General features: G+C 38.5%; 1 protein-coding gene across 1 annotated transcript in view; it reads right to left on the minus strand.

Annotated features, from left to right (window-relative positions):
* Positions 1-212: 212 nt before the first annotated feature.
* Positions 213-22,666, minus strand: part of GRAMD4 (GRAM domain containing 4) — a 77,909-nt gene continuing 55,455 nt past the window's right edge. The window contains exons 9-18 of the mRNA XM_019543504.1: positions 21,312-21,360; positions 19,851-19,922; positions 16,476-16,519; positions 16,274-16,383; positions 14,777-14,931; positions 11,047-11,194; positions 10,035-10,128; positions 8,751-8,835; positions 6,007-6,075; positions 213-4,203 (exon numbers count right to left, since the gene is read on the minus strand). Coding sequence (XP_019399049.1) covers positions 4,102-4,203; positions 6,007-6,075; positions 8,751-8,835; positions 10,035-10,128; positions 11,047-11,194; positions 14,777-14,931; positions 16,274-16,383; positions 16,476-16,519; positions 19,851-19,922; positions 21,312-21,360 — 928 coding nt within the window. The 3' untranslated portion in view covers positions 213-4,101. The remainder of the gene's footprint in view (positions 4,204-6,006; positions 6,076-8,750; positions 8,836-10,034; positions 10,129-11,046; positions 11,195-14,776; positions 14,932-16,273; positions 16,384-16,475; positions 16,520-19,850; positions 19,923-21,311; positions 21,361-22,666) is intronic.

Consider the following 22,666-nt stretch of genomic DNA (forward strand, 5'->3'; position numbering starts at 1 on the left):
AATTGAACAATGGCTGATGGCGGCACTGCCCCATGCCACCACTGTGCCCCAAACATGCATGCTCCAAAAGGTGCACAAGGAACTGTTTGCATGAACTAAGGGATGCCTGACCCCCTACAACCAACTGCTGCTGATGGCCATGCTGCCATCATTGATGAAAATGAAGCTATAGTCTTACTACTGCAGATAGGAAAAGGGGTAAAACACTATACTTGTTAGCACAAAGCATTTTTATGTTTATTTAAATAAAAATTATAATTTATACAAGAGACTTTTTTAAACAAACAAGGTTTTCTTAAAAAATGTACAGGGCAAATTATTTCATTATTTCAATTCTTCATACAGTATAAGCCTTTTGTCAGACAAAAGTTACACTGATAATGAATTATTTACAACTTCAAAATATAGACTCAAACTTCAGACATAAAAATTTTAACATCCATTCTACTTCAATGATTAGTAATACAAATTAAATGTCTGCCCAAATGTACAGAATTCAATAGAATTACCAGGATTTTAAGTTGCCAAAGAAAAAGGAAAGGGAAAAAAACTATGTACATACTTTCATTTCCTCACTCTTGGGTAACATATCTTCCCTCTTGGTCTGCATGAACAACAGTAAGGTTTTGGTGCTGGTTTTTTGTGTGATGTTGCCACTTACAAGTAGCTCATTTATATTCAGTCTTGAGTGACAATGTACAGAAAGACATGATTTTGTATTTGTATTTTTCTTCAGGTATTTGAATGGTCACCAATGAATAACAGATATGGTTAGTTTTCATCTCCCTTTTTCCTTGAAAGGAACTCAAACTAACCCCTGCACTCCTAGGAAAGAAGTTAAACCCAATTAAATGTGAATGATCCAGCAATGAACCATACAGAACAACAGAATTACAAGGGTAAACAGCAAACAACAGTATGGCAAAAACACCACTTTTTGTCTATTAAAAGTAGCACTTTACATTAAGTGGCACTATTCAACCTGTAATCAAAATTAAGCAGGTTATACTGCAACCTCTATGTTGGAAGATTTAAATTTAAGGTTGTTAACTTCAGTGTAATTACACAAGTAAACTATATGATTACCCATTGCCTCCACAATATTTCAGGGCCTAGGAGAAACAAAAGCATAGCAGTACTCACCAGTAAGCACACTGAAGTTTTTTTCTAGCTTTGTAATTACATTACACATGGGAGTAGTTATTTTGCAGTAATACTTACTACCTAATGTAAAGTGAACTTTGTAAAATATATACATGGATGTTTGTCAATTACATTACACATCTTCTCTAAAAAAATCCAGTTCATTTTGTTTAATTCTGGTATAAGAAATGTTGCATTGTAGTTTGCAATAAGTATACTGCTTTAACAATTTTTTTCAAAAAGTTCATATTGTTAAAGTGCAGATTAATTCTGAATAACAAATCAATATTTGTAGTAAATTTGTTTTTGTTGGACAAGCCAGAGTACATCATGTGTATGAACCTTTTTAATCTGGAATGAGGGTAAATGATTTTTTTCCCCTTCTTTAAAGCATGAGTATGACTAACAGTCCCGGCACCATCAGCACAATAATTTTAGGTCCTTCAAGAATCAGAATCCGATTATATTTAGTACTATAGTCAACCAAAGGGGGGAGGAGGTAATAAGTGCAGTTACCTGATCTCTCACTAAAACCAGTGTCTTATGATCTGAGTGAAGGTAGAAATTACATTTGAAAATGATACAAAAATAAGAAAAAACAACTTGCTCTCTGTAAAAAATATAATCTTCTGTTTCTTCAAAGAAAGAGGAAAAAAAAACAACAAACAGCTCACAAAAACCCAAGGGATTTACAGACAAACCAAATGAGCCATGGAACTGATTAAATTGTATATAACATTAAGCTATTTTAATGCTTATTTATTCACTGCTTATTATTTGTTTCCTCACTTTAATTCTTGAAGGAGCCTTCAGGAAGAATAACCTTAATACCCCGATACTGCATAAATGAAACTTTAAAGTCTTGTAAAAATCAGAACTGCACTTTCTTGAAAAAAAATTGCAAAATTAGAGTTTGATGTGAACATAAACCTGCATGCTGCAAATAGAGAGCTTAAAATGATATCTGATTAATAACCATTTATAATAACTGGTGGAAAATTGTGTCTCCTATCAATTGAACTTACGCTTGCCTTTGACCCAGGGCCTGAAAGTTTAAATTTGAGCATAAGCTGGCACCCAACCTTGTACAGGGCAACATACAAGCCTGTGCTCTAATAACTCTCCTGAACAGAGACCTTAGTGCATGGAAATTTAGTTTTAAACTAATTTGCAAATAGACACTGCTAAATATTTGTGTGTGCACTACACCACCTAGAGCTCCAAGCTTCAGCATAGGCAGCTTTGGACTCTTAAATTTCAGTTGAATGCCACTACACAGGAAAATGTAATGACAAAAGAAAAACCATCAACATTAAATTTTTACATGATTAATCATTTTCACTGTCACTTTCAAATAGGTTCCCACACTTTCCAGAATGCCACCTTCCATGGGACCTTATATTGCTAATATACTTAACTGAATGTAAGGCTGAAATTAGTTTACCAACTACCCTGTCCCCAAATACTGGTAAAATAAGTGAATTAAAAAACAAAAACCAAAAGAACAGATTACACAGAACTATGAACTATAAGATGGTGAGATATATATCACACCACCACTGAGAGACCAAAAGAATTAAGATCTTAACTGGTTTTATGGGAAAGTTTCTACAATGAAAGTATTGGTACTAATCAACTCAATGGATATGGTATGCTGTCTCCCCCCTCCCTACCACTGAAGGGTTAGTATATATTTTGCTGTGCTGTTAAGAGAATGAAAATGAAATCCTGAACACTCTCAGATGGGCCTTCTTATAAGAAACTTGCAAGCTTTCAAAACTTAAAGATAAATGTCAGCATGGGCTTTGCCCCTCTGAAAGGAGCATATGAGAAGAGTTCCCCAGGATTTACCTCTGCTCCAATGGGAAAAGTCAGGTTCTATTGCACAAAAAAGGGGAATAAAAAAGGGAAAGTATAGCAATATCTAAAAAACCCCACAAGTATGTTTTCTAGTGGAAACATGTTACATTAAACTGGTATTTCCATTAGAAGGAACTCTCAAAAAAGTAGCGGGGAAAAAAAGACTGAGATTGGTCTCATGTTTTGCTTGGGTATAATTATTTCCACCTTCCCTCCCATCTTGAGAGACAAGCGGACAAGTCTTTTTACATGAACATACAAACACCTCATACACGTTATGTGTACAATTGTTGAGCCCTTCCATAACAAGTAACAATAGAAATACAAAAATGCTGCCTAACATTTTAGGAACAAAGTTTTGATGCCCTCTTTTATAAAAAGTAGCTTCCTTCCTTATACTTTGGTTAATCAGGAAAGGAAGATATGGTTACAAACATCGCCCTCAGCTTTGTAACACTGAACTCTCTGTACAAGGAATTTGAAACTACTCAGGAAAAACTAGAGGAAGTCAGACTGTTAAAAAAAAAGAAACCCTACCTTTTTGCGATACAGAATCTGCAGGAAAAATGCCTTAAGTTTAGTTGATATATACAGACACGCACACAAACTAGGTAATATTTCCGTGATATGTTTTATAAGGTACCTAATTCAGAGCTTGTTGTCCTGAAAAGGACCACACTAAAGGCCACCAGAGTCATGTTTCAGCTCTCAGGAAAATAAAACTGAGATAATGGGCCGAATTTATCACTAATTATAAAAAGTGGCGCTACCTCAGGGATGAAGCTATTCCACTGTATTATCTAGTCAGTTCTCTAAGTATCTTCTGAGATTTTAAATGTCAGTAAATAAACATTAAAAGTGCTTAATGTGCAAGGCTAATAGTGATGATAGCACTTTCACTTGTTTTTAATACAAAAACCTTAAAATCAAATGTGAAGGCATATATAAAATACATTTGATTGATGTAACATACAGAATATAAACCACATGACAAGGAAAATTATTGCAAAATAGATGAGGATGTTCAATATTTTCACTACCAAATTGTAAAAGAAAAAAGAAAAAACAGTTTCCTCTAGATCTTCTACAGATAAGATACTAGCTTTCACTGTTTGATGATGCAGAAGTTATTTTTGCATGCTGGCTGGAAATGGTCTCAAAAGCTTCATCTCTGTGTACCATGGCACCAAAAACTAAAGGCTAAAGGAGAAAAAAAAATTAAACACTTTAGAGAACTTTCCAGTTTCTTTCACACTGACTTCACTCACTCACTCTGAAAGGTTAAACAATTAACTGGTTAACCAATAAGCCCAGTGATAACCAGTTAGCTCATCAGTTATTGTTTAGCACGGGGCGGGGGGCGGTCTAGCAGGGAAGGGGGAAGAGAAGCCACGCGGTGCGCCAGCAAGAACCAGAAGGTGGCCGGAGAGGCAGGAGGGAGGGAGGAGCAAGGAGCGGGAAGGGTGAGGGGGGACTAGTACCCATAGCCTACAAGGTTACAGAGGAAATATAGCAGGTAGCCTAATTACTTGTCAATTAAACAGTTAGCTGTTCCCTCCCAGCCAGGGGCATCACATGGGCTGTTTTGTCTGGATGGGCTTGCCACAGCTTCCTCTTCCCCCCTACTCCCCCAAGGGCCCTAGAAGCAGCTCCCAGCAGCTGTGTCTGCACTGCTGTGTTATCGGTTAACCATTTAACCAATATAATTCAAGGCTGTTAAATGGATGATTTTTAAATTATCCATGTCCGTAACACACATCTTTACAAGGGAACACCTTCCTCCCTCCCTTTTTAAAGGCACATCTTCCTGGGTGATTTTTGATCCATGTCAGAAGGAACAGGATTTCAATGACAGTTAGGAAGGACTTTCCCTTAACACTGAGAAGTATGCAATTTTTTAAGTCTTGTAACAACCTCACCTTAAATCTTATTTCTACCTTCACCTTTTCCCACAATGCACACGCTCTTATACAGAACATCAGTAACAGTGATCTACATCAGTTATCATATTTCAGTTTCTAACTGCTTGATGCAGAGCCTTTCTCAGAATGCAAGGTGGATATATTTTGGCATAGCCCTGAGATTTTTTTAACTCAATAAGTATTAACAGCCTAACAGGTCTATTAATGCTACACATCTCTCTCAGGCTCCTCATAAATGTTAAGTTAGTTGTGTGGTTGGGATCTGACTAATTTTATTTTAGATGCCAAAAATCATATGTCCTACTGTGCCAGACATGATACTTTGGGTGTCTGGAATAAAAATTTGTCAGATGCCAAAACAGCACTGGGAACTCAGCTCCCTGCATGCTTGGATGTCCCTGATGCCACATTTCCTTTTCAACTTGCCAGGACCCAAGCAGCCTTTATCCCAGACTCCACATGCATGGGCAAATTTAAACCCCCACAGTGCTACCCAGTGCAGGACTTTAAACTTCCTGGGCTGGGGGAGCTGATGCACCCCCTTCATCCAGCCCAGCACCTGTAAATCTGAGCACTGCAGGTCAGCGTAGGGCTGCACTGTGGGGCTTTTAAACTTGCTAAGCAGCGGCCTGGAAATCACCAAGAACACCAATCATAGTAACCTCTCTCTTGGTTATGGTATTAATTTAAGTGGACACTTCCCTAAACCTACAGCTAAGAAAAGGATGCAACCTTCTCTTTCATGTATATTGGCGATAGCACTACAAACAGAGATCTGCTACTCTCTATTAAAAAGGATGTTGGAATATAGTCAGATTCATCAGACAGAGCAGTGGAAGCCTCAGGTAAGGAATGATGAAAATCCATTCAGTTTCCTACATCAGAATTGTTCAAACTCACTTATATGGGCTACATAAATACAAACACATTCAGGTCTCAGGACTAGAACAAAGATATAAACTTTTCATTCCATGTTATGAATATTAGCAAGCAGAAGACAGTTTTGTAGCCTTAAGGCAGGGTGGGAAACCCAAGTATGTAAGGGTGGAATGCAGTTATACATATACAGCAGGTGACTTACTTTTTGTGTTGATGGTGTTGATACTGCAATACCCATCCCTGATCCTGGGAGAACAGAGAGCACTTTGTACTACAAAACAAGACAAAGATACTTTATGTATTGACCAATTACAAAAGAAGAGTAGAGCATGTAACACAACCCCATATACTGGGGATCCTCCCAAACATGTTAAAAACAATCTATTCCCATTACTTAGAGTGACAGTCAGGAAAATAAGTCATTGTAAAGATTTTACAGATGAAATGGGTCAATTAGACATAATGGAACTGAAGCGTTATCTCAGTGAAACACAAATAGGCTTTCCTTCACATTTCAACATAGCTTCATTGAACATAAGATAATGGCAGAACTCCACTGGACATAAGCATGTTAAAAGTTCATAGATGAAGATGAAACAGTTATGTGACAATTCAGGGAAATTGGAGCTCTCTATTAGACTCAAAAGAACCCTCAAAATATAAGTTAAGTATGTTAGTAATGCAAACAAAAGTACCATACGTCTCTGTCACTAGCATACTAGAAAAAGCAAAACACATGGAGAAAACTAAGGCCAAGCAAAACAAAGCACCAGTGACAATATTCAGAACTGAAAAATTATTGTGTCACATGCCTGGTGGAATCCTTCCCTTTCCTATCTTTTATTTTTCACCTCTTAAAGATACCCCACATCAGATTAAATGATCATTCCTAACAAGGAAAGCAGAACACAACCTTCTCTGGAGACCTTCATCATTATTCCTTAGTCAGCATCTGTGGGCTAAGAACAAAATTCTCAAGCCCACTTCTCCAACAATGCTGATACTGCCAAGCACTGGATGGGTTGGAAAGCAAAGGACCACCATGCATCAATACCACAGACTTTTGTTTCCATGAAGGCAGGTGGTGTAAGACTGTGCCCAAGGGACCACTTCTAGAGAACAGAAGAGAAATTCAGTCTTCATGCTTCTCCCAAGCTGGCCCTTTAATAGTTTTGGGGTTCAGTCTTGCTGATGCCAACTTCAGGAAAAGCATCTCACTAAGAACCAGAACAACTATGAAATTGGAGGCAGCCTATGGGTCAACTCAAGGGCTCTTTCCATTTGAAACCAGGAAGAATTAGGAAAGGCCAGCAAGGTGCTTACCCTGAGCATCCTTCCAGGGTTGCTAGGTAGAGAGCCTGGGAAAGATATGCCAGGAACAGGAATGGAAGGCAGCCCACTAGACAGGAAAGCAACAAAGGTGCTGAGCCACCAGGAAAGCTGGCAAAAGATTTGTGATTGTGTGAACTGTGTAATAAATCAGACTCCTAAAAGGGAATGATTTTTGGGTTTGGGGGCAGGGAAGGAGGGTATAAATGCCCACTGTGCAAACTTGATTAGCTGGGGAAGGGAAGACAGCAGAAAGGCACAAAGCAAAGCCCCACACAATGCAGTCTTTGTTTGCTTTGGTGCAACTGCCAAAAAAGGGTACCGATTATGCTATTTTTTGCTCAGGCAACTAGACTAGGAGCTGGACTGAGGCCACAAATTAAATTCTACACACAAATTCCCAATGGCTCAGGGATGGCAAATCTGCTCTTGTGTTGATGACTTGACACAAAAATGCTCCATATTCCACACGTTTAACATTTAGCCAACAAAACTGATGCAAGTTCTTAGCAGAAATATAGGGCACGGGTAGTTTTTACCCTAAACTTGGCAGTGCCACCTCTTCACTAGGACCACATATTGATAAAATATAATTTTCTGGCAGCAAAACAGTCAACAGGACTAGCTAGCATATACCTAGATCTACTCCAAGTGGTGTTTCATGGTAAGCTGGCTGAATCCAATTAAAGTGCTGGCTGTACACACACTTTTTTTTTCTCCAAGGACACTTTTTCATGTTAAATACAGGGCCTAAGACAGTAGTATATAGTTCAGGAAGGGGAGTAAGCAGAGAGATTATTACTTTAAAAAGGGAAAGGAAATATTGTTATGGAGAGAAAAGAGCAGCAGACATATCCACAGACAGTTAGACTGGAGACAGAAGTGAGTGCAAGAGGTTGGATGAAAATTTGTAAAAAAAGGGGGGGAGGGCAGGGACACAGACAGATGAAGGTTGGCAGAGGCGAAGAACTGTATTCTGTATGAACTAGAGTGGGCAAGACAAATTGCATACAGTAATCCATAAAAGAGGAGCTCAGCATGGATAAGGATTTTGGAAGCATGGACAAATTTGAAATTTTTGATTAAAGGAAATATGCCAGAGTAAGACTGAGCATGGGCAAAAAACTAGTCAGACAGAGGCTGAACATCTGAGATGAGAAAGAATGCAGGTGTTAACAGTGATAGGTATAACAAGGAGACAATCTGAGATGGAGGAAGAACACCAAGGAGAGCTGAAACACTGATGAGACAGAAATAAAGCAGGTGAGCTAGAAAACTTCAGTTACCATCTGAAATGGTTTTATTTTATAAGCCATTTTTCCAAAGGGCACACAGTTGACAGAAAAGAACCCCATTAGGTACATCTGAGCTGAACCTGAAAGTTTGGAAGCATGTGGAAAACTTGTTAAAGGCAAAAATTGAGTTGCTTTGTATATATCAATCCCAATACCAAGTTAAGCAAATTCTAATGACGTGATAAGTAGTTTTGCACTAAGAATTACATCTCTATAATATTTTAAATTCCCACTACTTAATTCTTAATATACACATTTGAAAGAAAAGTTAAATGCAGCAATAGAACAGAAAACAACCCCTTTACAACCAATACAGGCTTACCTTCTGAATATCTGTTATATCTGTTAGTTTAATTACTTTATTTCTTTTAGAGGAGCCAGATTTGGAGCTTTCAAAGCATAAATAACTAAAAACAAGAAGGAAAAAAAGGTTTATTTAATGCTGTAATCTGAAAACAAAAGCTCTTAAAACCCTGCATATAATCTGGAGTTCTGAAATCTTTCAGAATAAAATCAGTTTTTCAAAAGAACTGTGTCGAAAACAGTGTCAAATTATAATTTTAAAAATAAGAAAAGCTGTCATGAACTCCCTCTGCTAACTTTGAGAGAAATAAAACCATGCACCACTAACATTTCAAACTCATATCTTTGCAATCAAAGACTTATGAGATGACAGAAAAGATGCACATCTTTTCATTTCAGAACGGTGCATTTCTTTCACTTACTTCAGAAACAAGCTAGTTTTATAAATAACCTCCTTTAAATGAATGCTAATGAAAGCAAATCACACTGTAGTCACATTATCTGCATGCAGTCATACTTAAAAATGACCAAAATAAGGCTTGAAACTCTAGATGTTACAAAATGCTCTCCATCACTACGTGGCATGGCATAGAGAGTGTGTTTAGTTCCACTAGAATGTAACACACTGAAGGGATCACAGGCCATGGAAAAGAGCTACATTTGTAGCATTAAATGCACCCTTGCAGCACTTCAATAGTGCGTCTACAGCCATTTAAACTACAATGATGGCAAAAGTGCTATAAAACAATACTTCTTTCCAGGAGGAACTTCTTGGTTTGGTTGTGCTAAGCAGAACCTCTGTACAGTTACACACAGCGTTACAAGGGTTTCTAGAACCTCCAGCATCCCACAGTTCCCTGTTCTTCCTCACCAATTTCAAGGAAAGGAGGGTGGAAGAACAGCTGCCTCTCTGATAGCTCACCCAGCAGCAAACTCTTAAAGCGATTTTGGCCACCACTTCAAAAGCCCTACAAAGAGCTGTGTGGTCAAGCTGGCTGGTACGCAGAAGGTGCAAGTATGTGTGTGTGCGTATGCATGTTCTGGCATTAGCATCACCACCATCAACCATGCTCCAGTTTCCAGCTGTCACCTCCTTAGTTTCCCTGAATTCTTAACATTATGAAAAGTCACTTTATAGCAAAATGTCAGAGCTGAGTATCTTAAAACTTTTTCTAGAGGCTCTACTTCAGACCTGCTACCCCCACCAAATACACTTCTAATTGAAACACCCCCACACACAAAAAGAAGAGATTCCTTCTTGCCCTGGCCTCAAACAATATACTGCCAAGCACCAATGACTCACTTTTCTGTGACATAAAGAACTCCATTCCTAATGTAGTCTGTAGGCATCTTCCGATCTCTGTTAATCAGGCAGCAACGCCAACCATTTTCACATGCTACCAAAAACACAAAACACAGCGTTTCAAGGAAGCCAGTCTTAAGATTTTCATCTTGCTTTCTCAAGATCAAATGACCCCATTGGTTACGCTTGGTGCATTAAGTACACTCCCACATATAGATGATTTTCCTATAATAAGCAATATAAAACATTTATTCACATACCACATGAACTTTTTCCTCTAAATAAAGAGCCATCCAAAGTTTGGATACATCTTAAGCAATAAAATTAACTTCCATACTGGAATGGCAGCAAGGGGCTGTGCCCAGCTGTAAACACTTCAGACACACAGAGCAGAGATAACAGTCCAGTCACCAGCATTATTACCCCATCCCCGCTGCAGCTAACAAATTAACCCTCTCATAGCCACCACCAAATTGGCAGTAGCTGTTGAGCCTACAGCATAAGGGAGAGAGCTGATGATGGGACTCTACCCCTTGTCCATACAGCAGGAAGCTTAAGCCAGGGCTGAGCCAATACTACGGCAAAGACGACTGGAAAAAAAAACCTCACTCCTCATTCTGCCTCCCTGAAACAAGGTGTGTATGGTATGTGAGCAACCATGGTGGGTTCTCGTGACTTAGATTTTACTTTTCAGAAATCAGTGGCAAGATTCTTCCAAACAAGCTATTAGTTTCAAGCAAGGGTCAAACCACTGTCTCTAAACTGATTAGGCAATCTTTTCTCCCTATCAAATTCAATGGTACCATAAAAGCCTGTGGATCAGTGGTTTCTTTCACAGAATCATATGGACACTGGACAAAAGTATCTCTCATATTTCTCAAACTACCCATACCAGTTTAGAATAGATAGCATTACAATAAAAGTTTATAACTACCTAACACTCAGATTAAGAGACTTGTAACTATATTAACAAATTAATTTTATCAGTTTAACCCATCTTCCTGTTTAGTACCTGTTAAAGGACGTTCATTTTCTGATAGGTTAAAGATTTCATGGAAATTGCCTCTTTTTGTAGTATGAAAACGACTACTGTCTTCATCTTTATTTACTCCAGTTGGGGCATTTGAACCTACATAGCTTCTCGATGCTGCCGTTTGAAGCTGTAAGAAGAAAAAGCAATTCATGTGAACGGCAATATTTAAGTTTAACTCTTTGAAAGATTAGTGTATTAATAGTTTAACATTCCTCCTTTAAAACTGAATTTAAAAAAGTATAGTAGGAATGCTATTCAAACTCATTTTAGGTAACTCCAGAAAATGACACCGTGCAATACTTACTACAAAATCTTGTTATGCCATAATGCACTAACTGACCAGAAGATTTTTAAGGGTGCTGATTCAACACATTTCACTCTTTAGACAGAAACTCTCTCATCCCTCTAAAAGGAACATTATGCTAGAGGCACCTATAACATTTTTGCACAGCCAGAAATTTATCAGATTAGATATGGGTATGCCACTGCACACAATTTAAATTGTTTTGCTAGTGGGAACTTCCTAGCTAATAAGTAACCAGTAGCCACGCTTAAGACCTATCTAAAGGGACATAAAACAAAATCCAAACCACTCCAAATAAATAAAAACAAACATTAAACAAAAGAGAAAAAACAACAAAAAACACACAAAACTAAATAAGCTTCTCATGAACACAAATGCTGAAACAGTTTTCCACACTATGATCCATACCTTTTCATACCCTGACAGCTAGCAGGAAAAGAAACAAACACAAATGTGACAGTGACAAAAAAAGTGAAATCTATTTAAACATTATTATATACAGAATAAAACATGAACTGAGTGAAGCTGCAAGATCCTACTTGCCTATCAAGGAACTACACACAATGAAAGCAACTTAAAAAAAAAAGCAGTCAGTGGTTAGAGCACATTAATTCAACTCTTTCAGATTATTTTCTAGGTTAATTTACCCCTAACTTCAGAAGATGATCAGAATATCATAGGTTAGTACTCTAATTAAAAGCAGAATGGTTCTAAGTGAAAGGTGATGATTACAGAGTGAAGTGTTTCAATGGGATGGACTAAAGCAAAACTCAATTTTAGATCAAGCTCCTGATCAAGTGACAAAACATTTTTTCTGGCAAAGCAGCCAACACCTTATTTTGGAGAGCTTCCTTGCATCTTCATTTCCTAGCATCCTAGATAGTAACCAAAAGGACTGTCATTTGTCAGGGAAGTACTCCATTCCCATTTATACTATACATGCTCTCCCACATATACCATACGTGTGAGTGAAGTATCCAGCCCCTATATTTAAGGCCCTATGCTGTGAAGAGCTAGTTATCCTTAGCAGGCATTTCAAGATAAGCTCAGGATCTCAGTACCTCAAAGGATTTAGCCCCAACTGAACAGAAGTTCAGAGCAAATGACCTTTGGCACTGACACCACTAGGTACAAGCTTTTGTAATCAGATTAAGTAAGCTCTTGCTCACAAAAGTTTATGCCTCTTTGTACATGGTAATTTATAAAAGGGGATATTCTGCCGTCTTCTGCCCAAATTCCAGCTAAACAGTTCTAACTGCCTTTTATTAAGTACAAATCAACCTTGTGAAACAGATAGGCAAACGTGGACTCTTTCCCATCTTGCCCTGAGGGTTACTGCAGTACATGGATTCCTTCAGGGGATGATGATAAAAAAATAAAAAAGGACTGAAATTGAAAATGAAAACCTCATCGTTACAGATGTCTTCACCACCATTTTTTTTGATAGGCAATTCACCACTGAAACTGGCTACTACGGGGCATCAGAAAAGCTCCACCTCTTCAGATCAAGGGAGATATGCTTGGTGAGATAACTTATAGTGCTCCCCTGCTAGAAGGATCATCCTTACCAGGGTGCAGAATCAAGTTACTTCTTGAGCGTTCTCTCTTTAGCTCCATGAATCCTTAATTCCTTTCTGTACAGTAGCCCAGATTCAGCACAACAGATGGAAAATGGCCCCATCCCTACCTACCAGTTAATAAGATCCAATCCTAGGAGGCAGGAGATGCTCCTTCAGACAAATGAGGGCATGCCTGAGCAAAACTAGTTTTCACCACAAAACTATTGTATAGAAGAAGACTACCACCACTGCCAGCCACACTTTAAACGAATGGCTAATGTACAAAAGGGACAACTCTGCCTGTACTCCTTGGTACATCTTCCCCCTAAAAGGGCAGTGTGCGCATAGCAGATGGGTACCCTAATGATTTCATTTAGTAATTTTATAGACTTGATCCTGAGACAAATTTATTAAAACTGCCTCTCCACAGAACTTTGGAGCATTTTTAAAACTCAGCTGGATCAATTGGCTCTCTTAAAGTGTGGCTGGCAGTGGTGGTAGTCATCTCATATGCCCCAGTTTTCACTTGCCCAGGAATGCCCTTCTTCATCCAAAGGGGTTCAAACCTATAATTCCCACTTTATATTGTACTTTAAGACTATCTTTAAGATAACATAAAAGAGATGTGTCGTCTTTGAAAGGGTGTGTACAGTCTTATAACTGATTGTTAATACTCAGATCACGGCTGGCCAATTTTAAAGTAGCCGGCAGCCGCACACCCTTCAGGACACACTAGCACAGACTGCATCAGTAGGGAGTCACAGCCCAGTGGGGCCACGTGACTGCCCTTCAACTATACTGAGAACACAAATGCTTCCTTTCTGCACACCCCTGCCACTGCTGTACTGCATGCCCTCCCCCTGCCACACCACACACCCTGACACAATCCTAGCCTTCCAGCCTCAAATTCCCCCACTATCTTGCCATTCAGGCACACCAGATTGAGGGCTCCCCTGGCACTGAAGGCTGTACCATGCTGCACCACTCAACCCTCTGGGAAAAGGAGACCCAGAAGAAAGGGGAGCCTGGAGCCCCTGACTGCTGCCAGAGCAATGTGGGGGAGCTGTGGCCAGGTAGGAGCCTAGGGCCACAATTTAACCTCTTATGGGGTGCATGCAGCCTTGGACATTTGGACAGCCTTGATTTCTATAATAATAGGGGATATAAAAATACAATTATGCCATTTGCTATCTAGCTCTTACTATATGTACAAAAGAAGAATCAAGTTGTATATTACACATGCCTACAAATATTAGAGTCCTAACAGATTGAGAGGTTACTTAAAGTCATTGCTTATAAGTCATCTTCTTCTAAACACACTTATAACCATCTATAAGATGTGGATATTCATGTCTAAAAAAGGTATTGCCAACCTCCACTAATAATTTTCCTAACTTAAGGGGGGTTGGAAACTCAAGCATTATGGTTTGGGTAATTTTTCACTTCTAATGAAAATGAAACTATACTTCAGAGAGTTTGAAAATCCAATCCTGGCACACAAGGAGCAAAAAATTGTTTCCACTTATAATCATGAGCAAAATTGTTACAGAAATCAACATGGACACCAGAATCTCTTATAACCAGTTTTGTAGTTAAATATTTAAGACAGACTTCAGAATTTTTTAAGGAAACCTCACACTAACGGAACGTCTCTTTCATAAGATACAGCAAAACAACTTTATGAATAATGTGAATCTTGTTTTTTTTAAATACAGACATGTCAGACTGCCACTTAAATTAGGATTTAACTACCACCCTTTCTTCCATGTGCTCTAGCCACTGAAAATGGAATGAAAGCAAGCAAGCCAACTTGGTCTGATGCATGAAAGTATGAGACTTTATTTACCCGTCTTGACACAGTAGCATTCGACCTTTCTTTTAGTTGAGGATCTGTAGGCAGATTCGTCCAAATGATGTAGGGAGTATCATACTTAGCTCGAAGTCTTGGGCATCGTTTGAAAATAAAATCGATAAGGAAAAACTTGATTCCAGCATAAAGTCCTGAACAGTTTAAACAAAGAACAAAACGCATTTTTAGCAAACACATTTTAACTGGCATTAGTAATTTACCTGAAGTTTATGTTGCATCTCCATGAAGTCAATCAAAAACACCAACACATTTCTGTAAAAATATTTTATACTATGCCGAGTAGAAATATATTCACATCTACACACAGGCTTTTGTCTCAACTCCTAGAAATAGATAGTAACAGGAACAAGCGGAGTGAAACAATTTGGGAATCATATGAAATGGCACTGTTACTCAGCAGATGTAAATAGAAAGACCTGCTATTGACTTCACTGAGGGATAAACACCCTACTTCTGCCAGGGTTCAGTTTGATCCATAACCTTTTAATAGTCCAGATTAATGGATCAGGTCAGAAATCAGAAATTACATTGAATATAGACTGACCTAGTTCAGCAGTATCCTTTTGTTAAACTGTTAGGGTACATTAGAGTGCTGAACAGTTCTCTAGGTTATATTAATATACTTTACTGAAGAAGCAAAAACATGTGTCCCATTTTTGCAGCAAAATATCTACAAATATTTTTGTTTCTTTGCATGTTTAGTATTATTATGCTAAAGCACAGTAAAAACATCAAACATTGAACTTCTGACTTTAGCACAACATGGAGAAACTTAAATGCTTTTTTTTACCTATTTGAACATCTTCTGTCACAAAAGATAATGCTTTTACATTATCCTATGATAATCCCTTACATTAAAACTTGCCACTTGATTATGTACTCTTGCTTTTATAAAGCCACCCTTCCATTAACCTAGCCCGCTCAATGTACTTCAAACATCTTATCTCCGAGCAGGAACTAATGATTTTAAGAAGAGCCATACAAGCAAGTGAAATTTCATTCTAAAAGCCACACACAGCCTGTTAAGCTGTTCCAGTTTGTTAATTCAGCCACTTTTGAACTGAAGAATGTGGACAAAAATGAGCAACACTTTGAATTGAACATAGGAATGTAAAAATCAATGCTGCAGTTAAAATGGGACTTATGTGATAATTTCAGAAACACAATGGGAATGTTTAATCCACACACAAGGAGCATTTTTTGTCCACATTCTTCAGTTCAAAAGATCCTCCAATCCTCTATACAGGCTGGTATACTGGATGCTGCCTCCAAACATCAGCCTCCTCTTAGCCCTCTGCTCAGAGCATTTTCACCTGTGCAACCCGCCCAGATGACTGGCTTTTGAAGTGTAAGAAGGTTGACTAGGGTGTTACCTGTGAAACAGCATCGTCTTAAAAAAAAACCACTTACAATTTTAGAATCCCAAGCATAACTTGTGGTTATGTCTAGACACACATTTATTTATTTATTTACCCATTGCAAGCCCAATGATCCTGTAAGGTAGCAAGCAGGATGCAATAAAAGCTGCCCATAAAACAATATACAGCTTCTGAGTGATTTCTGGCTGGACCCACATGAACAAGCTATGAAAACAAAACAAAAATGGTTGTTAAAACATTTTACTTCCAGTTTGCTGAATATTTTTTTTTCCTTTAAAGAAAGCGTATAAACTTACTTCTTGATTTTTTCCAGTATGTCTGCCATTTTGCCAAACAGGTTCTGCATTAAAAACAAGAGAATTACTTTTGCACAATATTTTTGCCTGCAGATAGGCAACAGGTGGAAAACAAAACTATTTTCTTACATTCACAAATCCTTGAAAACTAACCATGAACGTTTTCATTAATGGTTTTAATTAGTCTAGAACAGTGGTTCTTAAAAAAAAAAAAAAAAAAAAAAGTTAAGACTCAAGGCATCCTTCCATAAGCCTTCTGAATTTAGCAAACCCCTTTTCAAATAATGGATTTCATTGATTTTTTAACTTTATTTGATCTATTATTTTGAAAAATAGAGCAATTTTTCTGTGACAAAGAACTCAAAAACTACAAGACAGAGTTTTTGACACTATGGATTCCTATCTAAAATTTCTGTATTTATCTTCTGAATTATATTTAGGTGTTTGTCTCTGCTTTGGTTGCATCTTCAAAGATAAACTCAAATAAAAGACATTGGAGGGACCTAGCTTTCATTAACAATGTTGCCTCTAGTCTTGCATTAGCACAACTGGCAATATGTTTACTGGCACAAACTGTCACCGCAGTCATAATACAGTTTATTTAAATATAAAATGCTTGTGAATTTTTGCCACACTAACAGTGCTAACAGTGTGGTGCATCTCACAGCATCTGGGTTGAGAATCACGCATCTAGAAAATTAGGAAATATGCATGAATCAGTAGTTAGGGGCTTTCCAATTGGTTTTATACCTTGCTCTGCAATTTGTGACCCATTAATCATCGGTTATCTAAAGACAGCAGAAAGAACTGCTCAACTTTATTGCTACACCTGGAAAGTCCAAAATGTCCTGGCAGGGATTTTAAACTAGGAAGTTTATGTACTAAGCATAGGGAACAGCTATAGTCAGGTCTAAATTTAGCGTTTTTGATGACACTGGAACAACAGGGATTGATTGCTGTATTTGTTACAGTATAAACAGCAGTTTGGAGATAGGAATTCACTACACCCATTAAGTTTGACAAATATGCCCCAGAAAGGGATAAAAAAAAAATACTTGGGATGATATGGTTCCAATTCAGAAAGTTTATAACAGATCCATCTACTGATGGTTTGGTAAAAATTGTGTAATGAATTTGTGTGTTTGAACTTTGCTATTAAGGTTCATTCTTTGTTTCCAGCAAAATCTCATGATGTGGTCTACTAAGAGTATTGAGAAATGTGATTCCTTTTAGTTGTAGAAAAAAGACAATATGGAGATCACTGTTAGAGGACAGCCAGGAGGACTGGAGAAAAGTAAGAAGAGAAAGGAGACAAAGGGCAGAATTAGGTAGTAGAAGGAAAATGCTTGGGGCATGTCACCATGAGCAGGAACATGCATTCCCCAGGGACAACCAGAAGTGGCACATATTTGTGCTGCTGCTAGTTGTCCCCAGGACACCCCTGCATGTGTACTCTGGCTTGCAGCACATTGCCCCAGGTGGGGTAGAGGAGGCTGGGGTCAGCACCTGGGCTGGCCCCAGCAGCCTTACCTGGGGGCCTCCCCAAGCTCCAGTAGCAGTGATCTGGGCCTGTGGAGCCTGGCCTGCAGCTGGAGTGTGGCTCTGGCTGGCCAGGTTCTGGTTTTGGGAGGTGCACACTCCTGCCATGTGCACCACACCTCTTTTTATTGGCTCGGGTTTTCGGTTTTGTTTTTAAATCTCCCGGCATCAAAAAACCCTGTTGCACTGCAAAATTAGCAGCATGGCCTGTATGTGCGGCATGTACAGTTTGTGGCACTGCAGTCAGGTCTGCATCACCATAAGCTGCATGTGCACGCTTGTGCGCCCTTAAAGTTCAAACATGATGTAATACAAGGTTTAGATAATAAAGGCATCTGAGGAGTAACATGGCCAAAAAAGGCAGTGGGTCAGGAAGCTGATCCTCCCAGCTGTTTTGTTCAGAATGTGGGAAGGGGAGCAAGATGCAGAGGTCATAGATACTAGAGAAGTATAGTTACAGTTGTCCATATGGGACACAAGTGAGGCTGCTTACTGTTAAGGACAGAACAGAAGTAATCCACGCTGCTGAGAAAAAAAACTGGTGGAATTTTGAACTTCCAAGATGTGCTTTCTAAAAGGAATGGGAAGAGTAAGAGTCCCCCTCAGATTATGGGCCTGAGTGACCCATGCAGTCTATTAGAGGAAAACAGAGAATAGAGATGAGGAAGGTATGGGAGGAACGATACTAGTCACCATGTGAAAGTTAAATGTCTTGTCCTGAATTTAGAGATGGGCCCATGGGATTAGATGCAGGGTGGTGTATCAGAATGGAGAAGCAGATTTGGGAGTCTGCATGCAATAAATATCTGAAGCAAATTAAATGGCTTAAGTGATGATACGACACATATCAATGCCTTTGTGAATTTAAAAAACAGAATATTAGAAGGTGGATTTACATCCTGAGACCATAAACTACAGCTAACTAAATTTAGCACAGAATAGATCAATGTTTAAAGTTTAAACATTAACCCACAACTGCAGTTTAGCTGCCAAGTAGAGCAAAAAGAACAAGCACAGAACACTCCCCAGTTCAGTTACCTTCCCAGAAGATCACCTATGTACAGATTTTTTATAAGAGGGTGTAGTTAGAGGGCATAATATGGGGAAATTAACATACTAGAGGCCTGTGTGAATGCTACTGGTCTGCAGAGTCAGGCAGGTTGCTTGTTGGAATTTTTTTTTTTTTTTTAATTTCAGCTACTTCAGGCAGATGTAAAGTTACGATTGGGTAGTTTTAGTATATTAAAATGATTTATCTGAAGTTTTTGTAAGATAACAGATTTGCCACCTCTAAGGCATCTTACCAGAATCCCCCTTTTAACTGAAGAGATAATAAGGTAAACCAGAGCTTGTACAGATACTTTTCCCATAACTCCCTTGTAGGGGAGGGAATCCAAGCCTGGACATTTTCCAGAAGCATTATAAGAGCTTTGATTTGGACAGGTCTTCTGCAGGCACATTTAAGTTTGAGGAACTGTCTGGGGAGTTCATTCATATTATTTCCATATTTTTTATCTGCCTTTACATAAATGTATCTGATTTCAATTGTAAGCTGCCCTGAGGCTCTTCCAATGAGGACAACATAAAAACCACACGGACAACCAGTGGCGATGCATAGGGGGTGCATGGGGGGTACCTGTGCACCGCCTGTGAGCACCGATGCACCCCCTATCTGGTCGCGCTCCCTGTTTAGCCGGCAGGCAAGGGGGCAGGCGGGAGCACCAGTGTCCCCCCTGTGAGTGCTGGCTGAGGAGCGGGGCCAGTAGCAAAAGCAGTACAACACACACAACAGATGACACAAGTCATGAAAAAAGAAATCTGAACAGAGTACAGTACCTGTGCTTTTTGAGCCACATCTAGAACAAGCTGAAACTTTTCTGACACTGTCAGATCTTCCTTTGGAGGTTCCTTAGACAAAACAAAACATTCCAGTTTGCTTTTCATACTTTCATTCTTGATCCTAAAACTGTACTTTGTACAACCAGCACTAGAATCAGCCTGCATTTTTTCTATACACTAGACATACATATTATGCATTTATGTTAATGTTTAAAGACTTATGAAAGTTATAGGTGTACAAACTTCACAAAATTGTGTCCCTTTAAAAAGCAATAAGATGATCCCTGGTATTCCCTGTGACCCTCAGTAAAAAAAAGCTATGAAATGGTCTGCAATTCAAGACATTTTATCTACCATCAGTGCTTCTTCCTAAGATTTCTTGCAGATTATAAAAAGCATAGTTCTGGCAGTTTATGCTATTAGATTAGATGTATATAAAAACAACAAACACCATGCTTTTGAATATAGGTGACTTCCCCCCACTAAAAAAATCAGGCCCCGCACCCAACTGGGGTGCATGCATTAAGCAAGGAATCCAATTTTCTGTCTGAGATAGAAAAATCCTGGTTTAATTCTTATTGCACAGTGCAGAAGCTGGGGCATTACTATTCAGCAGCTAAGGAAGTCAATTGACTCAATGGCACACTTTTTCACTCCAGAGGTGTTAACAATCATCTCTCTTTTAGTGGGGCCTGATGTTTTAGTAATCAAGCTAACCTTTCTTAGGTCAATTTTGCTGTGTGCTAGCTGCTCCTGGTCTCTCTCCTCCTATTTCATAGCCTTTAGCTCATTTTAAAATCATAAAACTACCTATGGAGACCAGTTAGGATTTCAGCTTTAATTAAGCAGGAAAGGGAGGGCAAGTCATCTGGAGATTAGTCTCTGTCCCTGCTCTACACAGCCACAACTCTGGAAAAAAAATTCTTCTTCATTCTGCCTTTCAAAAAACAAACAAACAAAAATAGCCAAGGTGTGTATTATATTCCAGGGCCTGTTATATGCAAGAAAAATACAGTATTTGATTTCCATAAGATCAAAGCTACTAGGTTACACTTTTATGCTATTACAATGGATATTCAAACAAGAGTATAAGCAAGGTTCCTGAATTAAAGAAAGTTCATTGGATTCAACTTCAGTGTTTATCCCAAGTCTCTGCTTACCCCAAAAATCTGATGCACATTTACAGGTCTCACCAGAAACCGCTAATGTTTTTAGCAAAAAATTAAATAAAATAATGAATAAATAAAGAAATAATAAAAGTTGTTTACTTGTAGTTTTAAAACCAAGATTTAAGAGTGAGGGTAGCATTGCAATTTTATGTCCTTCTCTTCCTCCAAATAAGCAATAAAAAACCCCATACAAATAAAGAAGCCTTGAAACACTAATATTCATGTAATAATGCATTTGCTTTGGAACAACAGCATGAAATACCATATAAACTGAAGATTACAGACTTACAATGGGTTCAGAGACTTCAGGCACGATGCTCCACTGTATTCTCCAACCCCTAGAAGCCAAGGGAAGAGTCACAAATAATGTAAATATCCCTTTCTTATTGTGTCTCTAGGCTACTTTGAAGTGTTAAAATGGTTTCCTACTCTCAGCCCATATTCTTTTTAAAATAAATTATTTTAAAATGAAAATGTTGGCTACATTTTTAAGTAGGTATGTGCTTTCCAAGAGCCAGTTGTATAGTTTTGACATTCCAAGCACTTAACACTAACATGCAACAATGAAGAGAACCACATGTATGCTCAAAGTAAGTGATTTGCAAGTTTGTTCCAAGCAGCAACAACACACACATGAACTGTATGAAGACATTATTAGAGCTGGGAGTTCTCTTAAACAGGCACATCAACCACTTTGACAAAAAATACTAATTAAGGAATTACAGCATTGTTTCGCAAAATATACACTACCACTACTCAGGACATTTACAATGAGCTGCCAAATAGAGTTTACTTTTCTCCAGGAAAAAAAAGAAACCCACAACCTACATCATTACACATTGTGAATGGGGTTTACTGAAGTTTCACCTGTTAAATCAGCATTTAACAGATAAAGCAGCACTTAAAGGCAGAGTTCCACACATGTGTAACTGAAGTTGACATGTTAAATTTTAGTTAGGCAGGGTGTTAGTGTGGGGAATCTCACCTTTTTAATAAAACTCTTGATATACTACAGGTCACAATAATAGATTAGCACTGGAGTAACTTTTTCACTATTAATGATGTTGAGGTTTGGAAAGAAGAGCTTAAAAGCAAACAAACAAAAAACCTAAACTTTGTGACACTGAGTAAGATTCAATAACAATACAACTAATCTTTAAATACCTCTTCTTCCATACAGTTAACATATGCTGGGGGGTTTTTAGTGTTACTGTAAAAGGAGATATTACTGGCATAAAGTATTGAGAGTACCTAAAATACAGAGTATAGAGTGTTGGCACAGAGTACATAAAACACTGCTTTCAGGCAATGAAGATTAATTAGATTTAAAACTGTGAAAAATTAAGTCTGCTTTCATTAGCATATTTGTAGCCAAGTTCAAGTACTGTATTTACTCAAATCCAAGATAACATTTTATCCTTTCCAGTCAGCATAGGAAGTAGGGGGTGGGGGAGCCCTGTCTACCAGCCTAGGGCAGACAGTGGCTCAGCCCTGACCCTAGGGGAAAACTTGTGGTGATGGGGAGCCAGAGCAGAAGCTAAGTGTGGGGGACAGAAGGCAGGGTGCAGGGGGCAGGCAGGTAGTGGGGGGAGGGGAGGTATTAGTGGGGGAATGTGACAGGGGTGTAGGTCTGGGTCCTAGCCT

Source organism: Crocodylus porosus, unplaced genomic scaffold, assembly GCF_001723895.1.
Source record: "Crocodylus porosus isolate Cpor-Errol unplaced genomic scaffold, CroPor_comp1, whole genome shotgun sequence".
NCBI lineage: Eukaryota > Metazoa > Chordata > Crocodylia > Crocodylidae > Crocodylus > Crocodylus porosus.